General features: G+C 41.9%; 1 protein-coding gene across 1 annotated transcript in view; it reads left to right on the forward strand.

Moving 5' to 3' along the window:
* TTC21A (tetratricopeptide repeat domain 21A) overlaps nucleotides 1–23,412 on the forward strand; it is a 323,520-nt gene that overhangs the window by 245,389 nt on the left and 54,719 nt on the right. Inside the window, exons 20-22 of the mRNA XM_033931720.1 lie at nucleotides 7,029–7,217; nucleotides 12,803–12,913; nucleotides 22,036–22,117. Coding sequence (XP_033787611.1) covers nucleotides 7,029–7,217; nucleotides 12,803–12,913; nucleotides 22,036–22,117 — 382 coding nt within the window. The remainder of the gene's footprint in view (nucleotides 1–7,028; nucleotides 7,218–12,802; nucleotides 12,914–22,035; nucleotides 22,118–23,412) is intronic.

The raw sequence follows: 23,412 nt of genomic DNA on the forward strand, positions 1-23,412 counted from the left end.
ATAGCTGGCCATCTTTTGTTTGGTTGCTTTAGGCCAGTGTTTCCCAAGTCAGTCCTGCAATACCCCCTTATCAGTTAGGATTTCAGGATATACACAATGAATATGCATGAAATATATTTGCATACAATGCAAATCAGTCTTATGCATATTCATTGTGAATATCCTGAAAACCTGATTGGCAAGGGGGTAGTCCAGAACTGACTTGGGAAACACTGCTTTAGGTTTATTTTCATCCAAAGCCTGCTCTGCTACATATATTTATAATATATTTGTGTGTTACTTTTTTCTGTAAGATTGTTAAAAACTTAATAAAGATTGCACTAAAAAAAAAAAAAAATGAAGAAATATGGTTGGCTAAATTTAAGCTGGCTATCGTTGCACTTAGTATATGGAGTGGGGTGTATATATGGATATAGCAACCCATACTGAAAAAACACACATCAGTGCTATTTTGGCCAGACAGGTACAGCTAAATAGACCCAAACCAGCTATTCAATGGGAAATAGCCAGCTATCTCCTGTTGAATATCCTGGTCAGCAGCTAGCCCAGGCAACGGCAATAGACCCACATAAATTGTAGATCTATCTCTGTTCTCTATGACTTAGCTGGCCGAATATTTGCTTGGCCAACTATGTCAAAACAACTCAAAATTCAATGCAAGAAAATCAGTGCTGATCATTGCATATGGTTCTAGCATTCAATTTCTGGGATTGCCACCACCTGCAGGAGATAGCCAGACTGTCTCCCATGGTCTGAATATCGGCCCCAGTTACTTTTAAGCAATCCATAGTAGGTGTTTCCAGATGGCATTTAAGAGCTGGAACAGAATTGTAGCAAACACTCCAACTTTATAAATTATAATATACTAAAAGCGCACAGCCAGAAAACTTTTGTTTCATATAGTTCCCTGTGTCATTTCCAGAATTTTTTTTTGTCATCATGGGAGCAATACAATACATTTCATGCTTTTTCTGCTTGTTTTTGCTTGCCAACAAACAAAGCAACATGGGAAATATTAACATTTCCTGTCCTTTGCTGTTTCAAATGAATGCACATTCCTATAAAATACATGCATACTAACACAGAGTAGATGTAGGAAGGTTGGACCTTCTGTGGAACAGATATAACCTTCATGCAGGAGCATTTGTATGTTACTTGGGATTATTCTGGGAGACATTTTATTTATTTAGATTTGACTCATGCCTTTTTTAGTTGTATCTCAAGGCAAATTACATTCAAGTACAACAGGTATTTTGTGGTCTCTGGAGGGCTAACAATTTAAGTTTTATACCTTAGATAATGGAGGGTTCTCCGATACCAAGCATTTATATATTCTCACATCCATGGACAGTCATAGTGTACTGTCACTTTAAATCTTTAAGGACTGCCTGTACTGTGCATGTGCTGGTGCCTTCCTGCCTAATGTCTGCTCATGAGATCTGCAGTTCTTAGTTTTCCACAGAACTGAGAAGTTATGTTTTCCAGTTCTCTCAACGTGTGTCAAATTATTCCCTTTTTTGTGCCTTCTCTGCGAGTTTATTTCTTCAATTTTGTAATTAATGTTTTTTCTTTAGTACTTTCTGTTTTTGTTGAAAGTTTCATTTTTTCCAATTTTTGGGTTTTCAAGCCTTTAGGTTCCTGTCATCCCATTTTTCTTACAGGAGTGTCGACTCATTTTCGGCCTACTCGACCTCCCTGGGCCATTGAGCCCTTTGTCAGCGGTTTTTCTATCGATGTCCAAGACACCTAGTGGCTTCAAATGGTGCACTCGATGAATAGGACCATTTGAGGCACTGACCCACACAGCTGGTGTGTACAGTGCCTAGTTCAAGTTTCAAGTTTAATAAAATTTTGATTAATCGCTTAATCGTAATTCTAAGCGATGTACACAGTACTAAAATTACAAAATTTAGGGAACAATACAACAAGAGTCTTGGAGGACTATTGACAAACTTGACAAACCTATAAAACACTAGGGAGGGAAGGATAAAAGAACTATATGTTATTTGAAAGTAAGCAAGACATTCAAGGAGAATACACGAAGGTATGGGAAGTCAAAATGCTACAATGAGGTTATACAGTAGAGTTAAAATCAGCTAGAAAACTGGCTAGCTAAGTATCAAAAGCGTCTTTAAAAAGGAAGCTTTTTAATTTACTCTTAAATTTTTCCAAGTCGCATTCTTCCCTCAAATAAATAGGAAGCGAATTCCATGTTTGGGGGATTGTGACAGAGAAAATAAATTGCCATCTTGTATTAATAATTTTGAGAGAGGGGATCGTCAATAAATGCTGTTCATTGGATCTCAACGTTCTATTTGAAGTATAGGGAATTAATAATTTATAAATGAAAGCAGGAGTTTTATAAAGTAGGGATTTGAATGTAAGCAAACATAATTTATATGTAATCTGGTGAGCTACCGGGAGCCAGTGTGCCTTTTTAAGGAGAGGTGTTACGTGATCAAACTTCTTGGCTTTTGATATAAGTTTAATAGAGGCATTTTGGATAATTTGTAAACATTTAATTTCGTTTTGAGCAATTCCCTTAAATAGGGAGTTGCAATAATCTATTTTAGAAATCACCAGAGAATGGATGAGAATGTTAAGAGATTTTGAACAAAGAAACTGTGAAACTGAGCGTATTTGACGGAGTCTGAAAAAGATTGATTTAATAATGCTACTAATGTGGTCATGGAAGGTTAATTTATAATCGAAAATAACCCCTAGAACCTTAATGTTGCTTACTGATTGTAAGGGAGAACCCTTAATGGAGATGGGAAAATTAAGTTTTGAACTATCTTTCCAAGGAAAAAGCATCACATTTGATTTGTTAACATTAAGCGCTAATCTATTAGTGTCCAGCCATTGGTGTATTTGTTCAAGCTTCTTATTAATTGTTATTGTATCCAAAGGGTTGTTAGTATCTATTGGATGTAAAAGCTGAATGTCATCAGCATAGGCAAATACGTTAAAGCCAATGGATTGACACAAGGTCATCAATGGGGAAAAGAAAAATGTTAAACAAAAGTGGGGAGAGAATGGACCCCTGGGGGACACCATACGTAATTGTAGAACTTTCAGAAATTGAGTTGTTAAAAGACACAGTGGAGGTACGATCTGTGAAATATGATACAAACCAAGAAAGGACCTGGTCTATAATGCCGATAGATTGAAGTCTGTCTAACAGAAGCTGATGATCAATCATATCAAAAGTGGCTGAAAGATCAATAGAAATTAGGAGAACCGATTGGTGATGATCTAGAAAATATTGTATGGAGGTGGTCATACCGATCAGTGAGTGTTCTATAGAGTGATGCTGTCTAAAGCCAGTTTGATTCGGATGTAAGATGTTGGTTTTTTCAATGAATTCCGATATTTGGTTAAATACCATCTTCTCAGTTAGTTTTGCAAGGAAGGGAATATTTGCTATTGGTCTGTAATTTGATAGTCAGGTATTTCATGCACATGCTAGTGCTGCCCGATTCACGATTTGAATCAGTTCACCGATTCACTTCGGGTGAATCGATTCTAATCGATTTAAATTTTTAAAAAATCGGCTTCCCAATTCGGACCCTCTCCCCTCGCCCCCTAAAGCAGGAGCTGCTCTTGCTGGCTGGCCGCTGCTGCACCTGTTTTAGAGGGCGAGGAGAGAGGGTAAATTGCGAGACGGCGTATATGGAAATACCCTTTCGACCAAATATTTCAGTGCTATCTGATGAATACACAAATATGTTAACAGCAACTTGTACTGTATTCTATATTCAATTTTTAGCCAGTACAATTTGACGTAAACTTCTGACATATGGTCGTATTTTGCAATCCTGCATAGGACACAAATTATTGAATTTTGGGTTACTTGCAATGCATATAATAGCCATCTCTGAGACTTGGTGGAAGGAAGATAATCAATGGAATGCTGTGGTACAAATTAATAATGGTGGAGGCATATCATTATATGTTAAGAAGGGCCTTGAATCATATAGACTAAAAATTCAACAGGAATCGAAATTCCATGTGTAAAGGGGAAAATGATAGTGATAAGAGTGTACTACTGTCCGCCTGACCAGGATGAACAGACAGATGCTGAAATGTTATCAGAACTTAGGGAAGTTAACAAACTGAACAACACAATAATAATGGGTAATTTAAATTACCCCAATATTGACTGGGTAAATGTAACATCAGGGAATGCCAGGGAAGTAAAATTCCTTGATGAAATCAAGGATTGCTTTATGGAACAAGTGGTTCAGGAACCAACAAGCGGTGAGGCAATTCTAGACCTAGTTATTAGTGGAACAAGATTTTGTGGAGGAGCTAATGGTGTTGGGACTGCTTGATAAAGTGATCATAACATGAACAGATTTGATATAAACTCTGGAGAAAATACACACAGAAAATCCAATATAATAGTCTCCTTTGTAAACAGTTAAATGCTATGATTAAATGAGGAGAATGGTAAAAAAGAAACTTAGAAGAGAAATTGAAAAGGTCAAAAATTTACTTCATGAGTGGAAGCTATTGAAAAATATCATCCTGGAAACCCAGACCAGATATATTCCATGTGTTAAAAAAGGAGGAAGGAGGACCAAATGGCAGTCGGCGCATGGTTAACAAGAAAATACTTCAGATAGTAGAAAACAGCATAAGGAATGGCGAGTTAGTTACAAGGCTCTGATAAAGATGAGGAAGGCAATGAGAGACCTTGCCAAAGAGATTGTGTCAGAGGAAAATACACACAGTAAAAACTATTTTTTAGGTATATTAGAAGCAAGAAGCCAGGACAAATTGGAGCTCTACATCAGTGTTCTTCAACCTTTTTACACCCATGGACCGGCAGAAATAAAAGAATTATTTTGTGGACCAGCAAACTACTAAGACTGAAATTAAAAAAAAACCCAACACATTTCTGCCCCGTCTCCGCGGCCTCGGTCCCCACAAACCATCTGATCCTATCTGCACAAGCTGCAGTTATGATTTTATATTGAATGTATTTTATTAAAGTATAAAAAGAAACAATATTCTGTACAATTGTGATTTTATAAATACAAATATACAGAGCAAGGACCAACAAAACGCCTGTCTCCCCTCCCCTTCACATATATCCCCTCTACTATCAAGAAAACTGAACAAGCCAAGTTATTACAAAATGCTACACAGAAATATCATGCTAACAGAATACTGCAGTCACGCATGACAGGAATAGTGTTAGAGGAGTGCCCCCTGGTCCGAGAGAGCCCTAAGCTAGCTGCAAGATAAAGAAGCACTGCCTGGGCTTTACAGTCCCCAGTTATGTCTCTAGCAGGATATATATTTCAAATCTGATATATTCTAATGACAAAATAGAAATAAAATTATTTTTTCTACCTTTTGTTGTCTCTGGTTTCTGCTTTCATCTTCTTTTCACTCTTTTATTTCCAGCGTCTGCACTGTCTCTTCAATCTAGCATCTGCCCATGCCATCCACTGACTGCCCTCTCCCCCTTCCATATGTATCTGATTTCTTTCTATACCCCTCTCCCATTTCCATCCAACCTGTGCCTCCTCTCTCCTTCTTACATGATTCATTCCAGCTTCACTGCTTTCTTCATTTTTATCTCTCCTACACCAGATCTAGCATCTTTATCCCTCTCTCATTTCTCTGCTGACCCCTGTCCAGCATCAATCTCTCTCTACTTTCTCATTCCTCTCTCTCCCCTTTCCCTCATCTGATCTCTCCATTCCACCCTGACCCCCTTTCCCTCCTGTAATCTCCCTGCCAGTTGTTTCCTTCCTTTTGTCCTTCTCCCTTCCATTCTCCCCCTATCCAACAGTAACTCTCTTCCCATCCCTTTCCCTCTTCCCCTCCCAGCAGCATCTCTCCTTGTACCTCCCTCCAGGTCCAGTAGTAGCTCTCCTTTTATCCAGCAGCTTCCCAGCCTCCAACAGTGGCTTCCTCCCTTCCAGAAGCTCTCAGTACTTGCCTGCAGCAGCGATTTACTTAGGCAGCCTTGGGTTCATTGCCACCTCTGAGGAAAGAGGAAGTTGCTGGTGAATCACTGCCCTGGCAAGTACGAGAGCTGCTGAGAGGGGAGACAGCCATTGTCGAAGGCAACCCAGGATCTTGCTCCCACACACGCTGACCATCTCCCTTCCACCTGCACCTTCCCCGTGGCCCTCTTCAGCAACTCGGCAGGGGTGGTGATCAAGACAGGCTACTGACGTTGGGACCTTCCCTCTCTGAGTCCCGCCTATTTTGTTTCAACTTCCTGTTTACGAACAGGCGAGACTCAAAGAGGGAAGGTCCCGACGTCGGCAGCCTGTCTTGATCGCCTGAGGCTGGGAGGAACAGCAGCCTTCCAACACTACTGTAGTCGGCAGGAAATTTAACTGCCGACTCGATCTCGCCAGCGGTTGAAGAACAGTGCTCTAGATGAACAAGGGGTAAAAGGGGTGCTCAGGGAAATGTGGCAAACACTTCTATCTCTAATTGGATAGGAAAATGTATCTCACTCTTATAGAATGGCTGATCTATTCTTAGAAGGGCATGTCAAGGCCTATGCTGTGAAGACTACTACTTTGATTGATTACATAAAATTCACAGCTGAACCTAGCTGGGAACCTATAGGATCCCTATAGAGGACAGCAGGCTTTAATTGGTCAGTCCCTATCTCTAACTGAACTCACAAACTTGAACGAATTTGAAATATTTGTTCTATCCAGTTCTCTAAAGTCGCATTGATACGATCAGAAGCATAGTACCATCCTATGAGGTAAATAGCAAGTTGAGGCCATCATTTTGAAAAGAGCTGTAGATATCTTAGAACCAATAAGTTAATGTTTTGACTGCACATTTGTCACAGAATGGAGGTATGGGGTGACAAAGAGAAAGATTGGAGGGCAATACCCATTTAAGAGTTTTAGAGTGTGCAATGGAGCAGAAATAACAATATTATCAATTAGAATGTGGTAAACTAATGTGCACTTGTCTTACCAATAATTAGCACTTAGTATTTTTGCTTTTAGATGGATTCCTTTTTTTGTTTATTTCTTCAGGCTTTTGAAATTCAGTCAAGGATACTAAAGCGGATCCCAATGGAACAGCCTGAAATTGCAACATCTCAAAACAAGCTGGTGTCACTGATTTGTACGCTACTTGCTGAACAATATTTAGACCAAAAGGATTTTGACAAAGCTCTGAAATATTACAAGGAAGCCCTGGTTTATTCAGAGTCAGACAGCCAGGCGAGTATGAATCATGTCAAAAAAATGCATGTCTTACTTATTTAGGGGTCAATATTCAGATCTATTGGATAGTGTGGTTTGTTTTTTTTTAAATTCTTTATTCATTTTTAATCTTTCAACAAGTGTACAATATAAGTAATACATAGATTTACTAACAACACTTGATAAATCTATCAAGATAATAACAAATGTATATGCATCTAAACCCTTCTTCCCCCCTCCCTTTCCATACTATTTTCTTAATTAAATCAATGTTTTTCATAGTTCTTTTTACCTTTTTTAAAAAAGATAGTGTGGTTTTTTAAATGCTATGACATTTTAAAAATAGGTATATTCTGCACTGCTATAAGGATAGTCAGCAGTGCTGAATATACATATTCTTAGTGATATTCAGCCGCTATGGGCTGGATTCAGTAAATGTAACTCAAAATTTTAACTATATACACCGCTTAGATATTTGATAAGCCGTATATCAAATTTTAAATAAATTTGAAATTTGGTGCTGAAAAAAAATCTGTATGGAGCACTATTCTGTAAATTTGACTTTGAATTGGGCTCTGTTTATAGAATAGCACTTAAAGCCAATTTCCACGCCAAACTTTAAGCACGGGGACCTGTCCATGCTCCTCCTATAACCACACCTCCTTCTGAGTTGTGCACTATAAACTTGGGTACATTTGCCATGGGAGAATTACTACCATGGCTTTGTAAAAGGGGCCCTATAACACATTTACACTTAAATTATTATAGAATACTAGCTGATGCCCCGGCGTTGCACGGGTATTTAATTATAGCAATAACACTGTAAATGGATTCAAATAAAGATACTTTATAGTGGTGAATGAAATTATTTTTTTACAGCTTAATAAAAAGTACAATATTCAAATTATAATGTGAAATATTTGACAAAATGAATACAATACAACTAACGCAAAACGTGATTATAAACAACATTTTTAGTTTCACCTCCAGGAGCAAGAACATATAAATTGTTGGGTGAACCCACCCTTGAGCAAGCAACATAGAGTTGTGGGCCTCGAGACCCCCAGAACATATCACCCCAGGTAGTGAGGGATCTGCATACCAAGTTTCGTTCAAATCGGTCAAGCCGTTTGAGAATTACTGTGAGAATGGCAGCTTTTTACATTTTTTCCATTGACATGAATGGGTGAAATCTGATTTTCTGTTTGTAGCTCCGCTCACGTGTGCAGGTGGGCCGCGAGACCCCCAGAACATATCACCCCAGGTAGTGAGGGATCTGCATACCAAGTTTCGTTCAAATCGGTCAAGCCGTTTTTGCGTGATCGCAGCACATACACACACACACACATACATACACACATACATACCTCCAATTTTATATATATAGATTACTTAGCAAGTTGTGCACACTAATCCAAATTGTTAGCAACCAATTATTGGCATTGATTAGCCAATTTAATTACACTCACATCTTAGAATAGTGTACAATTTATACTGTAGAATATTGGAGTATATGAATAGCCTGTGCGCTCACTTTAGGATTCCTAAATTAAAGGCATAAGTTATCTGTAAAGCAACTACATATCACCACTATCACCCTAATTCTATAAAAATTCTATAAAAAGTACTAAAAATATTTACATCCATTGAGGACATTTACAAAGTGGCCACTTAGTCCTCAATCTATACCTTTATTTCTCACTACTGTTTGGAACACAACTCTAGAAGAGACAGTCGGTTTGGACAAGCAGTTCTGCAGTATCTTTTTACTTCCTAAGCTTCTACTACTACTTATCATTTATATAGTGCTGAAAGGCATATGCAGCGCTGTACATTTTGACATTTATAGACGGTCCCTTCTCAGAAAAGTTTACAATCTAACTTGGACAGACATGACATAGAGGGTAGGGGATGCAGACCCCAAGGTGAGAGGAGTTAGAAGTCAAAAGCACTCTCGGAGGTGGGATTTTAAATGGTCCTTGAACACTGCCAGAGACAGAGCCCACTGTAGGGATTTGGGCAGCTTATTCCAAGCATATGGTGCAGCAAGGCAGAAGGGACGGAGTCTGGAGTTGGCAGTTGAAGAGAAGGGCACAGATAGGAGGGACTTACCAGCTGAGTGGAGATCACGGGGGGGAGATAGGTGAAGAGAGATAGAGGCAGCTGAGTGAGTGCATTTGAGTGGGGTTTGAATTGTTTTCGGAAACGGATGGGAAACCAATGAAGTGACTTTAGGAGAGGAGTAACATAGTAGACATAGTAACATAGTAGATGACGGCAGATAAAGACCCGAATGGTCCATCCAGTCTGCCCAACCTGATTCAATTTAAATTTTTTTTTTTTTCTTCTTAGCTATTTCTGGGCGAGAATCCAAAGCTTTACCCGGTACTGTGCTTGGGTTCCAACTGCCGAAATCTCTGTTAAGACTTACTCCAGCCCATCTACACCCTCCCAGCCATTGAAGCCCTCCCCTGCCCATCCTCCTCCAAACGGCCATGCACAGACACAGACCGTACAAGTCTGTAATGTGAGTAAAGTGATGTGAGTAAAGTAATGTGAGTAAAGTAGCTCTCCCGGAATATGAGACGTGCAGTCGAATTCTGGACGGAATGTAGGGGAGCAAGATGGCTACGTGGAAGACCTGAGAATAGCGAGTTGCAGTAGTCTAAGCATGAAGTGATGAGGCATAGAGAGAAAGCGATAATGGTTACTGCAGATGGACAGACTAGATGGACCATTTGGCCTTTATCTGCCATCATGTTTCTATGTTTACCTGTAACAGGTATTCTCTGAGAACAGCAGGCTTATATTCTCACAAACCGGCCACCTTCCTTAGTTGGCTTCTTACCTTTCTTATTGGTCCTGCGAGCTGGTGTTGGACAGGAAGGCACCTGCACACAAGCAGTATGGGCACTGCTTAAAGATCTAAAGTGATAGTGCACTTGACAGTGTCTGTACCGAGTTCAGTGGATGATGTCATCTCACATATGAGAAGATATGCCTGCTGTCCTTGGAGAACACCTGTAATGGGTAAGTATCTTTGTTTTATTGTCTACCGCTGTACTGTAAGTCACTGTCTGATGTATGTTCATTAACTGAAACCCATTTACTATGATTAAATATTTCTTTAGCAAAGGTAGCAACCATATTTATTTTTTTGTGTCCTCTCTTTTTGTCTCTGCAAATATGGTAGCCCTTTTTTTGTAGCACATTTTTGTGTTTGTGTGTGTGTGTGTGGGGTCAGGATCATCTCAGCATTGGGATGTGTTAAAGGAACACTGTAAAATGACAATTACAGTGGTACCTCGGTTTACGAGTGCACCGGTTTGCGAGTGTTTTGCAAGACGAGCAAAACATTCGCAAAATCGGCGCCTCGGAAACTGAGTGCGCTTCGATTTGCGAGCGCCCCCCCTGCGAACCGGCACCCTCCCCCCCGCGATCCGGCACCCACCCCCGCCGCCATCGGGCACCCCCCCGCCGCGAACTGAGGTCCCCCCAACCTACCCGAACCCTCTTCATACTTTTCTGTAGCCTCTGCAGCGGCACCGGCACCAGCATGTTCTGTGCGTGGTGCCTGAAGATCTGCTTCCTGTGCAAGGCCTGAGAGTTCACGTCGAACGTGAACTCTCATGTCGAACATGAACTCTCAAGGCCCAGCACAGGAAGCAGATCTTCAGGCACCGGCACCACGCACAGGACATGCTGGTGCCGTTACCGCTGCGGAGGCTACAGAAAAGTAAGAAGAGGGTTCGGGTGGGTTGGGGGGGACCTCAGGTCGCGGCGGGGGGGTGCCGGATCGCGGGGGGGGGAGGGTGTCGGTTCACGGGGGGGGGAGCAATGCCGGTTCTCGTGGGGGAAGAGCAGCGCTGCTGGCCTCGGGGGGGGGGGGGGGGGTTGGAAACATATCAAAGCAAGTTTCCCTTACTTCCTATGGGGAAACTTGCTTTGATATACGAGCATTTTGGATTACGAGCATGCTCCTGGAACGGATTATGCTCGTAATCCAAGGTACCACTGTAGTTGGTTTAACCATTCCCCTCCAAGGCTAACACCCCTCTTTCTTCAGGCTCACTCCTTTTTTCCCTTTTCCCCACTATCAGCATTATCCCCTGCCTCTTTTAATCTTTTCCTTTCCTACTAGTCCCTCTTTCTAAACTATCTGAGTTACCCAATCAGAGATGATAGGAGAATAATGTGGGTTTATCAAGCTATCTCTTCCTCCTACTCAATTGATAGCCGCAGAGATTTGTGACGAGTGAAGGGACAAGGAGCAGGCCCAGGCTGGTGGTGATAATACAATGATATGTAATAGAGTGAGGGAGATAGGATGAAGAAGATCAGACTCTAACTGAAGGAGATACTTGTACTTAAAGTGTACTTAAAGTGTTCATGAAGAAAATCAAGTGTGTATTTATAAAATTATATGAATTTTTCTGATACACTTGTTGTAATATGCAAAACTGAATAAAGAAATTTAAAAAAAAAAAAAAAAATTAACTGAAGGAGATAGCTGGTAAGAGAGAAGGGAGAGCAGACTCTAGCTAATGGTAGTTTTTGCCAGGGTAAAAAGGAAAATAAGGCCCAGACTAGTGAAGATGAATGCAGGAAAGTGAAATCGCAACTACCTGGTTCCTTCAGCTTCTAGCAGCAGCCACACTGGAGGGACTACAAAAGAGAATAAATTGTACACATTGATGAAAAGAAAGTGCGGGTTGGTTGCATGTTAGCTGATCACATGTTGCCAGCTATTTGTGTGGTATTTTTTTCTTTTTTTGTTAATTTCTTTTTACTTTTTTCATAAAATACTATAACTTTTGCTCTTATTCTTTCCTTTTCTATGTTTCATTTCTCATTTATAAATCTTTATTAAATTTTCAAAAGTGCAAAACAATATACATACATATATTAATAATCATAATAGGCACTTATAAAATCAATCAATAGTAATACAGAAAAAATAAAAACCTCTCCCCCATCCAACATATTCATCAGGAAATAAAACCAGATAAAAGAAAAAATAAAACCCCCTCCCTCCCCTGGATGTGTGTGTACTAAAACAGAAAAAAAAAATAAAAATTAATAAACAACTATAACGAAGCCATAAAAGACGTCAATGGACCCCCAAACTAATTTTTTTCTGAAGTGGCAATGGCTTATGATGTCATTTGAGGTCACCACTCACAGTTTGAGTACTGCTGCACTATCCTTTTTATCATACATTTTCATTCTATTATCTTTCTTTTTTTTCCCCCCCAATTCTTTATTCATTTTAAAATCAAACAGCAAATGTACATAAATATATCATAAATTAATTCCACTTTAAAATCTAACACATAAAATCTTATAGACCATTAATGATAAAACCCTACCCACCCTTCATCAGTTATTCTATATAAAATATATTATACTATTATTATAAACATAATTATAAAATTTCCTCCCTAAGTCCAATCCTCCCCCCTGAGTGTGCATATAAGAAATCTAAAAAAGGAAAGAAAGATAATTGTTTCCTCCATGAGGGTGTAAGATAGATATCAGCACTGGTCACTCTTTTGATGTTTCATTTAATTATTATTCTTTCTAATTACTCCTTGTGTTACCAGGTGAAGTTGGAGTTGGCACGCCTTTACTTAGCACAAGAAGACGTGGAAGCTTGTGAGCATCAGTGTGAAATCCTTCTTCAAGATAGCCAGTGCCAAGATGCTGCTGCAGTGGTAGGAAATTATTGTGAATTTATAAGATAGTATAAGCAGCCTATGGACTAATAACTATCCAATTTCAAATTTGAATGAAATTAGATCTCTTAAGCTAGAGATACTGCTGCAGTAAATGTACTGAAGCTCATTTAGTTCCTGTGAGCTTCTTACTGCAGCTTTGTAAAAGGGTCCCAAAGTGAGATAACCAATTTAAATAATTAAACTGTGACTTTCTCATAAAAAAAACATACTAATTAGAAAATCATGACACAGAGTACATTCCAGAGTGCATAATATTTTGAAAAATTGACTGTTTTTTGCATAGATCTTTTTTTTTTTAGCCTATCACCTCTTTTTTTTTTCCCAATTCTTTATTCATTATTTCATCTTACACCAAGTGAACAATATTATAACATTAATTCCTATACAACACTTGAAAATTATTTCTTATTATTATTACAATACATATTTTAAATCCCTCCCACACCCACCCTTTCCACAAATAATGTAAATCAAACATAACATACATGTATTCAAAATAATAATAAACCAATTAAGAAGCAATATATCCCCCCTTCCCCATTATTCTAATTATACTTTAGTGTATAAAGGTGTCTACTCATTACAATATGTTATCAATGGTCCCCAAATTTTTTTAAAATTGTTATAATTTTCTTTTTGCATAGATCTATATTTAATGCTAGTAGCAGTGAAATGAACTGATTTTAAAATGCTATAATTTGTGTACTAGAAATGTAAAGAACCCTCAGGTAAATATGTACCCTGTGTCTACTGCTAAAATGAGAAGAAAAAATGCAGGTACACTAAAGTAAGAACCTACAGAGGATGCAAATTTCACTAAACTGACAAGCAACTAACGCCAGGATTCTCAAAAACCCGTGTTAAAATGTGACGATCTGCTGCAACCGTTTTGAGAGCGAATCTAAAAAATAGCTTCTACTAAACCTTTCAATTATAACATTCATATAAGAAGCCAGTTGTCAAAATTTTAATACTTTATTATCAATATTTTATATTTTTAAATAACACACAGTCACCAAAAGCTGACGCCGCTTTTTGAAAATGGCTCTGCGTTTTATAAGAATCCACCAGAGGGCTCATTTCAATGTTGAAGAGCCCATTTGCATGTCAGTGTCGGAGACTGCTAGAAACTTTGCTAAAGACAGAGATAATCCGTTTTGATAATCCGCCGCTAAACTGCGTACAGGCTAAACTGCCGGAAAACAGTTTAGCGACGGTGTTAAAGTTTTGAGAATCTGGGCCTAAGGAGGGAATTCATCAATGAGCACTAACTACGTTATCACATGCTAATCGTGTTAGCGCATACTAAATGCTAAAGATGCCCATTATATTCCAATGGGTATCTTTAGCATTTAGCAAGTGCTAAGCCTAATGAGTCCATTTCTATACTGTAGTATTTTGTGTTCCACTGTTACTTCTCCATAGATAAAGACTAGCTTCAGGAGAGTCGGGGGAGCCAGATAGGGCAGGCAGAGAGTAGGAGAGTCGGGGGAGCCAGAGAGAGAAGAGTCGGGACAGAGCAGTTTTTTACACAAGCGACTGGTCCTCACCGGTCACTTGTTCTTTATCGGCCAGCCAGTCGGTGTGTAGGGGAAAAAGTTTAGTGTATTGCTGCCCTCCCAAATTTGCATGCCATTTCCCTCATATGCATGCATGGATCGGGATGGGATCGCTAAACATGTTAGTGAACCGGGTTGGAGGGAAATCAGGTCGCAAAGGGGTCGCAAACCAATCGGTACTGTGAGCAAGTAGGGTCTGTCCTGCTTTGGTCACGGTGTTTTCATGTGGGTCCACTAGGTGGAGCCAGTAAGGCTAAGAACTCACCCGGCATAAGATATTCAGGTCACCACCGGGGGAGCCCAAGAGCTGTTCTAGTGCCTGCTGACTCAGCTAGATCAGGGCATTGCCCTGCTCTAGAAAAGGCAGCAAGTTGGGAGAAACAATTAGGCAAGCTAGGGAGAAGGATCAGGTTCCTTTCCCAGGATGACTCCCCTGGTCCAGGCAGAGGTGAGACCAGTACACCCATGGAGGTAATAGAAGCTAGAGATACTTTGAATCTGCAAGCTGTGGATGAAGAAACTCCTATGGATTTACAAGGGAGCTTGCCTGAAGAGTTCCTTCAATATCCTGAACCGATGGAGGTTGGATTTACTTCCAGGTGCCAGCAGTGATTTTCAGCACAGTGAGTTTTTGTTTGGACTTTCTGTTTTTGAAACTCTGCATTATCCCAGGACAAGCAGGCAGCATATTCTTGACTGATGGGTGACGGCACCGACGGAGCCCCGGTACGGACACTTTTAGAGTGATTGCACTCTAAGAACTTGGAAAGTTCTAGAGGCCGCACCGCGCATGTGGGAGTGCCTTCCCGCCCGACACAGGCGCGCGGTCCCCAGTTTCTTAGTTTCCGCGGAGCTAAGAAGTCGCATTTTCAACGGCTGTTGAAAATTTTTTCTAAAGCCTTCCCGCTCGCGTATTCTTTTTCGGGTCTTTTTGCCCTTTTATTCTTTTCTGTTATCTGTTGTAAAAAAAAAAAAGTTTACTTCATCGAGTTATTTTTTTTTTGGTTGGTTTTTCGGTCTGCCCCGGCGGGGCCTACTGCCACCATCGAGGCCTCGGCCTTCGATTTGGCAGAAGCCGTTTTTACGTTCATGCCCCCTCAGCCAGCGGTGTGCACGGCCTATCTCCCTTACGGACCCACACAACTGGTGCTTACAGTGCCTGGGTCCGGAGCATCAGGCTTCCACCTGCACCCGCTGTGCCACACTTAAAAAAAGAACATTGAAAAATCGCCAAATACAACAGCGCTTACTTTTTGGCACTGAGATGTCTGACCCCGTGACATCGGCACCGGCATCGGCTCCTACCCAGTCGGCACCATCCTCGTCGACGCCACGCGACACCGCGCCGGCGTCGCAGCACTCAGGTAAGCCGGCTAAGAAGCCTTCCCCGCTGGAACGCCCTCCGGTCTCCATTGCAGCGAATCCAGTCCTGCCGACTGTGAGGCGCCAGCGGAAGCGCTCCGCCCCTATCGAGGTGAGTCCCTCGACATCGGGCTCCTCATCTCCGGGGTGTAGAGCGGCACCGCAGGTACCGCAAAAGAAAGAGGCGGTACCAGTGCCCTCCCTTGATGATCGCATTGCGGCCATCTTACAGGTACAGCTGAAGGAACAGCTCCAACAACTCCTTCCAGCTATCCTGACACCGAACCTTCCGGTGCCGGTCTCGTATGAGCCGCCGGTACCGAGAGTGGAACGACCTATATTATCTACTTCCTCTCTTTCGGTGCCGCTCCACTCGGCCTCATCGGTGTCGATGCCAATCCTTGCACCGGAGCCGACAACTCAACACCAATCAGTACAGACTTCGGCTCCGATGCAACCGGTAACATCTCCCGGTACCGCTTCGATGAGGTCGGGAAAGTCGGTACGCAAGTCCCGACACCTGGAACCATCCATCCCTGAGTCTCGGGACCGTAGTTCCCATATTCGAGACCCTGATCTGTGGGGTGATTCCGAAGAGCCTTTTCTTTCAGAAGGTGAGTGTTCTTCGGGGGAGGATGAGCCTGATATTCCTGATCCTTCCTCCAAACATGATTCCACGTCTTTTTCGTCATTTTTAAAAGACATGTGTGAATCTCTGTCCATTCCTTTGGAGGCTGAGTCTAAGAAGTCTAAAGCCTTTCTAGAGGCTCTTGATTTTGACCAGCCTCCAAAGGAATTTCTGAAACTCCCTCTTCATGACATCTTGAGGGAGACTTTTTACAAAAATTTAGAGACTCCTCTCACTGTCCCGGGAGCTCCCCGCAAATTGGATTCCCTGTATAGGGTTATCCCCATTCCAGGATTCGATAAACCCCAGCTCCCACATGAGTCTCTCCTGGTGGAATCCACACTTAAAAAGTCCTCAGGAGCTAGTGTGTATGCTTCTGTCCCTCCTGGTAGAGAGGGCAAAGCCATGGACAAATTTGGTAAGCGTCTCTATCAGAATGCGATGCTCGCTAATCGATCTGGCAACTATGCTTTTCATTTTTCTTTTTATTTAAAGCATCTCCTTACCACCATGGCTTCCTTTGAGCAGTACCTGCCTGAGAGGAAACGTTTGGCCTTTCACCAATGTTCTTCTTCTCTTTTTCAGCTCAGAAAATTTATGGTAAGATCTATATATGACACCTTTGAGCTTACCTCTAGAGCAACGGCTATGTCTGTGGCCATGCGCTGCTTAGCCTGGTTGAGGGTATCCGAACTTGATGTTAACCATCAAGACCGGTTAGCTAATGCACCATGTTTAGGAGATGAGCTGTTTGGAGAATCCATGGACTCAACTACCCAAAAGCTCTCCGCTCATGAAACACGCTGGGATACCCTTCTTAAAACCAAGAAGAAGCCTCCACCAGCACGTCCTTTCAGACAGCAATCGACTTACCAACGCCGTTATGTGGCTCGTCCCTTACAGTCTGCCCCTCAACAACCTAGGCGGCAACGTCAGCAGCAGAGGCAAACTCCTAGACAGCAGCAGCAGCAACCTGTCAAACAACCTCCACAACAAAAACCGACTCAGCCCTTTTGACTTGATTCTCCAGGGCATAGCCAGCATCCAACCTTCACCACTCCTGCCTCAACCCATAGCAGGGCGTCTATCTCTTTTCCTCAGCCGGTGGGAAGTTATCACTTCGGACCAATGGGTCCTCAACATCATCCACCATGGCTACTCTCTCAACTTTCAAACCCTCCCAGGCACAAGTCTACCAAAAGAGTCTGCTTTGCACACTCCCCAGTCTTCCCTCCTCCTTCAGGAAGTTCAATCCCTCCTCCTTCTGAACGCCATAGAGGAAGTTCCTCCGGAGCAAAAGGGGCAGGGTTTCTACTCCCGTTATTTCCTAGTCCCCAAAAAGACAGGAGATCTCAGACCTATCCTAGATCTTCGCGATCTCAACAAATGCTTAGTCAAAGAGAAGTTCAGGATGCTCTCTTTAGCCACTCTTTACCCTCTTCTCAATCAAAGCGACTGGCTATGTTCCCTCGATCTCAAAGAAGCATACACTCACATACCGATCAATCTGGCCTCCAGACAGTACCTACGCTTCATGATCAATCATTGTCATTACCAGTACAAGGTGCTACCCTTCGGCCTAGCCTCCTCTCCAAGAGTCTTCACCAAATGTCTGATTGTGGTGGCTGCTTTTCTACGTTCCCACCACCTTCAGGTGTTTCCTTACCTGGACGATTGGTTGATAAAGGCCAATTCATCTCAAACAGTTCTTGAGGCCACCAACCAGACCATCCTATTTATACGTTTGCTGGGGTTCGAGATCAATCTACCCAAATCTCATCTCATCCCCACGCAGAGACTTCATTTCATTGGAGCAGTCTTAGACACAGTCCTCATGAGAGCATTTCTGCCATCCAACCGTCTTCAAACACTTCAGTCTCTATGTCAGCAGGTGCTTCCACAACGTTCCATCTCTGCCAAGCAAATGATGATACTCTTGGGTCACATGGCCTCCACAGTTCATGTCACACCACTTGCCCGTCTGCACCTGCGCACTCCTCAATGGACCCTAGCTACCCAGTGGTCCCAAGCAATGGATCCTTGCTCACGTCACATATCTGTAACATCATCTCTTCGTCAGTCTCTACAATGGTGGTTGACATCCTCAAATCTATCCAGAGGTCTTCTGTTCCATCTACCTCCTCATCAACTTGTCATCACCACCGACGCCTCCCCTTATGCCTGGGGAGCTCATTTGAACGAGTTCCAAACTCAAGGACTTTGGACGGCCCAGGAGATGAAACATCATATCAATTTCCTCGAACTCAGAGCGATGTTTTATGCCCTCAAGGCCTTCCAACATCTTCTCTTTCCTCAAGTCCTCCTGCTATGCACAGACAATCAAGTTGCAATGTACTACATCAACAAACAGGGAGGGACGGGCTCTCGCAGCTTGTGCCAGGAAGCCCAGAAGATTTGGGCTTGGGCCACCGATCACCATCTATTCCTGAAAGCTATCTACATTCAGGGAGAAAAGAATTCTTTGGCGGACAAGCTCAGCAGAGTTCTCCAGCCTCACGAGTGGACTCTCGATCCTTTCACTCTGCAGTCCATCTTCGCTCAATGGGGCACTCCTCAGATAGACCTTTTTGCAGCTCCTTTCAATCACCAGCTGCCCCTATTCTGCTCCAGACTCTACTCTCCTCACCATCTGGCAGCAGATGCATTTCTCCTCGATTGGTCCAATCAGTTCCTGTACGCTTTCCCTCCTCTGCCTCTCATGTTACGAACCTTGTTCAAGCTCAAGAGGGAACGAGCCACCATGATTCTGATTGCTCCGAGGTGGCCCAGGCAACATTGGTTCTCCCTTCTACTTCAACTCAGTTCCAGAGAACCTTTTCTTCTTCCACTGTTTCCTTCTCTGCTTACACAGCATCAGGAGACCCTTCTGCATCCCAACCTCCAGTCTCTACATCTGACAGCTTGGTTTCTCTCGGCCTGACCTCTCATGATACTCTTTTGTCCCAGCCTGTTCGTTCAATTCTGAATGCCTCCAGGAAACCGGCCACTCTGCACTGTTACCATCAGAAGTGGACACGTTTTTCTTCCTGGTGTCTTCTCCATCATCATGATCCCACTTCCCTTGCAGTAGAGACCTTGTTGGATTATCTTCTTTCTTTATCTGACTCTGGTCTCAAGTCTTCTTCAGTCAGAGTCCACCTCAGTGCTATTGCGGCTTTTCATGAGCCAGTCCATGGAAAACTCCTCTCAGCTCATCCCTTGGTGTCCAGGTTCATGCGGGGTCTTTTTAATGTGAAACCACCTCTTAAAGCCCCTCCTGTTATCTGGGATCTAAATGTAGTTCTTTCCGCCTTAATGAAGCCTCCATTTGAACCTTTGGCTACCGCGTCTTTCAAGTTTCTCACTTGGAAAGTACTTTTTCTTATTGCTCTCACCTCTGCCAGGAGGGTCAGTGAGCTACATGCACTAGTTGCGGATCCACCTTTTACAGTCTTCCATCATGACAAGGTGGTTCTGCGTACACATCCAAAGTTTCTCCCTAAGGTTGTCTCTGAATTCCATCTCAACCGATCCATTGTTCTGCCTGTCTTCTTTCCGAAACCTCACGCGCATTCTGGAGAACAGGCTCTACATACTTTGGACTGTAAGCGGGCTCTGACTTACTATTTAGACCGTACTAAGCCCCACAGATCATCTCCCCAACTCTTTCTGTCCTGTGATCCGAATAAATTGGGACGTCCTGTTTCTAAACGTACGTTGTCTAATTGGCTGGCAGCGTGCATTTCATCCTGTTATGCTCAGACCGGACTGACACTGGAAGGTTCTGTCACGGCCCATAGGGTCCGAGCTATGGCAGCATCTGTAGCTTTCCTCCGTTCCACTCCTATTGAGGAAATCTGCAAAGCTGCCACTTGGTCCTCAGTTCATACTTTTACATCTCATTATTGTCTGGATGCATTCTCCAGACGAGATGGACACTTCGGCCAATCTGTTTTGCAAAATTTGTTTTCCTAATGGCCAACCTTCCCTCCATCCCTCTTTTTGTTAGCTTGGAGGTCACCCATCAGTCAAGAATATGCTGCCTGCTTGTCCTGGGATAAAGCACAGTTACTTACCGTAACAGGTGTTATCCAGGGACAGCAGGCAGATATTCTTGCATCCCACCCACCTCCCCGGGTTGGCTTCTTAGCTGGCTTATCATAACTGGGGACCGCGCGCCTGTGTCGGGCGGGAAGGCACTCGCGCATGCGCGGTGCGGCCTCTAGAACTTTCCAAGTTCTTAGAGTGCAATCACTCTAAAAGTGTCCGTACCGGGGCTCCGTCAGTGCCGTCACCCATCAGTCAAGAATATCTGCCTGCTGTCCCTGGATAACACCTGTTACGGTAAGTAACTGTGCTTTTTGTGAATGAATATTGGAAGCTGAGAGTGTTTGATTGGGGTGAGGTTTGCAAACACCCTGGGAGGGAATTTTGATAGCTATTTGAAAAACTGTTTTTGTAAGGCAAACCTGGGATATTCTGAATTTACCCAGCAGTGCTGCCAAGGCTGCTGGAGGCTTCTTTTTGAAAACTGTAAGCATTGCACAGAACTGAGCAGAGAATTGTATCGGTGTTATAACCTGCTTGGGAGCAGGCTGAGAATACATTGTAGCAATTAGCTCTGAAGAGAGCAGGAGCTCAAGGACATTGTTTTTCCCTTGTTGGAAAGGAGAGAAAACTTGAACTTTTATTTTGTTTTGACTTTGGGATTCTTTTGACCAAGTGCTTTGACCATTTTATGTATGACCATCTTGACTTTATTTTTGATAGTAAAATTCATTATTATTATTATACAACTTTGGTTGTGTGTTTTTGCTCAGTTCCTCTGATCACTCGAGTCCTGCAGGGTGACTCCAGGCCGGGTCACACGTCAGTGTATTTCTTTAGGCTAACCACTAGTAGTGCTGTTGAGTCCCGATCTCGTGCAGCAGAGTGGTTACAGTACATGATCGGTTTGCTAGTGAATCTAGCCCATTGTCCATGATCTTTTACATACAAACAAACAACTGAAAGGAAAACTGCTATGTTAAGTCCATAATACTGTGCAGGCAGCAGCATCCATCTTAGTTTGGTATAGCTTAGTTTGGTTAACTGATACACACAAAATGGCTTTACCCTTTAGGAGGTGCTGAGTTGAAGGTAATTGGTTCGGGGTTGCTGAGTTGGGGAGTGGAATTGTATCAGGGGCTCCATTTGGGGTTTAGGCTCAGAATGGGGGGCTATGGGAGAAAATTGGAAACAGGAGAAGGGGTGTGTGAAGGACTAGACAGATCAATATTATATGAATCCCTGCCAATATTCAGCTGGGACCTTCATAAGTGCCAGCACATGCCCATTCATGCCAGATATTTCAATGCTAGTACCTAGACATAGCCCAACATTGAATATCTGGGTCTAATTTAGCCAATGCCAGAATGCTGACTGCTGCTGGCTAGTTTTTTTTCAATAGTAATACATTTTACTTGTGAATTTGTTTTTCATTTTACAGAGAACAACTCTTCTGTATTTCTTGCTGTCAAAAATATATTAATTGAAACATTTTCTATTAGGTGATGGCAGACCTCATGTTTAAAAAACAGGATTACGAACAAGCCATACTTCTTTACCGTCAACTTCTAGATAAAGTACCAGGTACTACTAAATAGTCAATGTTTGGTCTGATTTCTTATTAAACTGTACTATAATGAAAGTAACCCTTTCAGAGTAATTCAATTCTAGGAGAAAAACTGTGAAAGAAGAGATGGAACCTTTGACAGGTTGAAAGAATAAATTGAACCAATACAAAGGTTTAGGAATTATCCATAAAAGAATGGAATATATTATATTAAAACCCTATGGAGAGAATTAAAATAAATGCAGCGGAGACAATTTGTATATTTCATAAAGCAGAAGTCCTCAGCCCTATGCCTGTAGGCACGTCTTTTCTTCAGAATGTCTATAATGAACATTCATGAGTTAGGTTTCCATGCAAATCTATCTTGTACTTATTCGTTGCATATATCCTGAAAACTAGACCAATTAGAACTGCCTCCACAACAGAGCTGAGAATAATAATAATAATATTCTTATAGACCACCAGACCAAAATGATTCTAGGCGGTTCACAACAAATAAAATTGATACATACAAAGCAGATAAAATACATCAGATTATAAATGTAAAAAACTTATTAGAGAATTAAAACAAGATGCATTAAGATACAAACCTTTAACCTTTATCAATTTTCTAAAATCAAGATAAAAGGAAACCTCTAACATAATTTTTCCAAGCTATACATTCAGTTTAGCGGTCTGAAACGAGAGGGTTCTCTCTAGGAACTTTTTGTAATGTGTGACTTCAGTATACTGTTAGCATAATATTTCTGTGTAGCATTCTGTAATAACTTGGCTTGTTTAGTTTTCTTGATAGTAGTGGGGATATATGTGAAGTGGAAGGGAGACAGGGGTTTTGTTGGTCCTTGCTCTGTATATTTGTATTTATAAAATGATAATTGTACATAATATTGTTTCTTTTTATACTTTAATAAAATATGTTCAATGTAAAATCATAACTGCGGCTTGTGCAGATGGGATCAGATGGTTTGCGAGGACCAAGCTTGCGGAGACGGGGCGGAAATGGATTTTTAAAATTTCAGTCTTAGTAGTTTGCCGGTCCACAAAATAATTCTTTTATTTCTGCCGGTCCACGGGTGTAAAAAGGTTGAAGAACACTGGTCTAGACTAATAAATAACACTTTTGTACTGTATCCCTTCCTAGGCTAACTGGTCCCCAATCCAGTTCACGTCCTTTTCCTAGTCAAATCTGTAGAGGTTAGTTAATAGCATGGATTTTTCCTTGTGTCTGTTCTAATTTTATCAGGTAGAGTGTGGCTATATTCTGGACCCAGGCTGCAAAATGTAGGCATATATCCATCATTTCGCTTGTTGA

The sequence above is a fragment of the Geotrypetes seraphini genome, chromosome 2 (genome assembly GCF_902459505.1).
Source record: "Geotrypetes seraphini chromosome 2, aGeoSer1.1, whole genome shotgun sequence".
Classification (NCBI taxonomy): domain Eukaryota; kingdom Metazoa; phylum Chordata; class Amphibia; order Gymnophiona; family Dermophiidae; genus Geotrypetes; species Geotrypetes seraphini.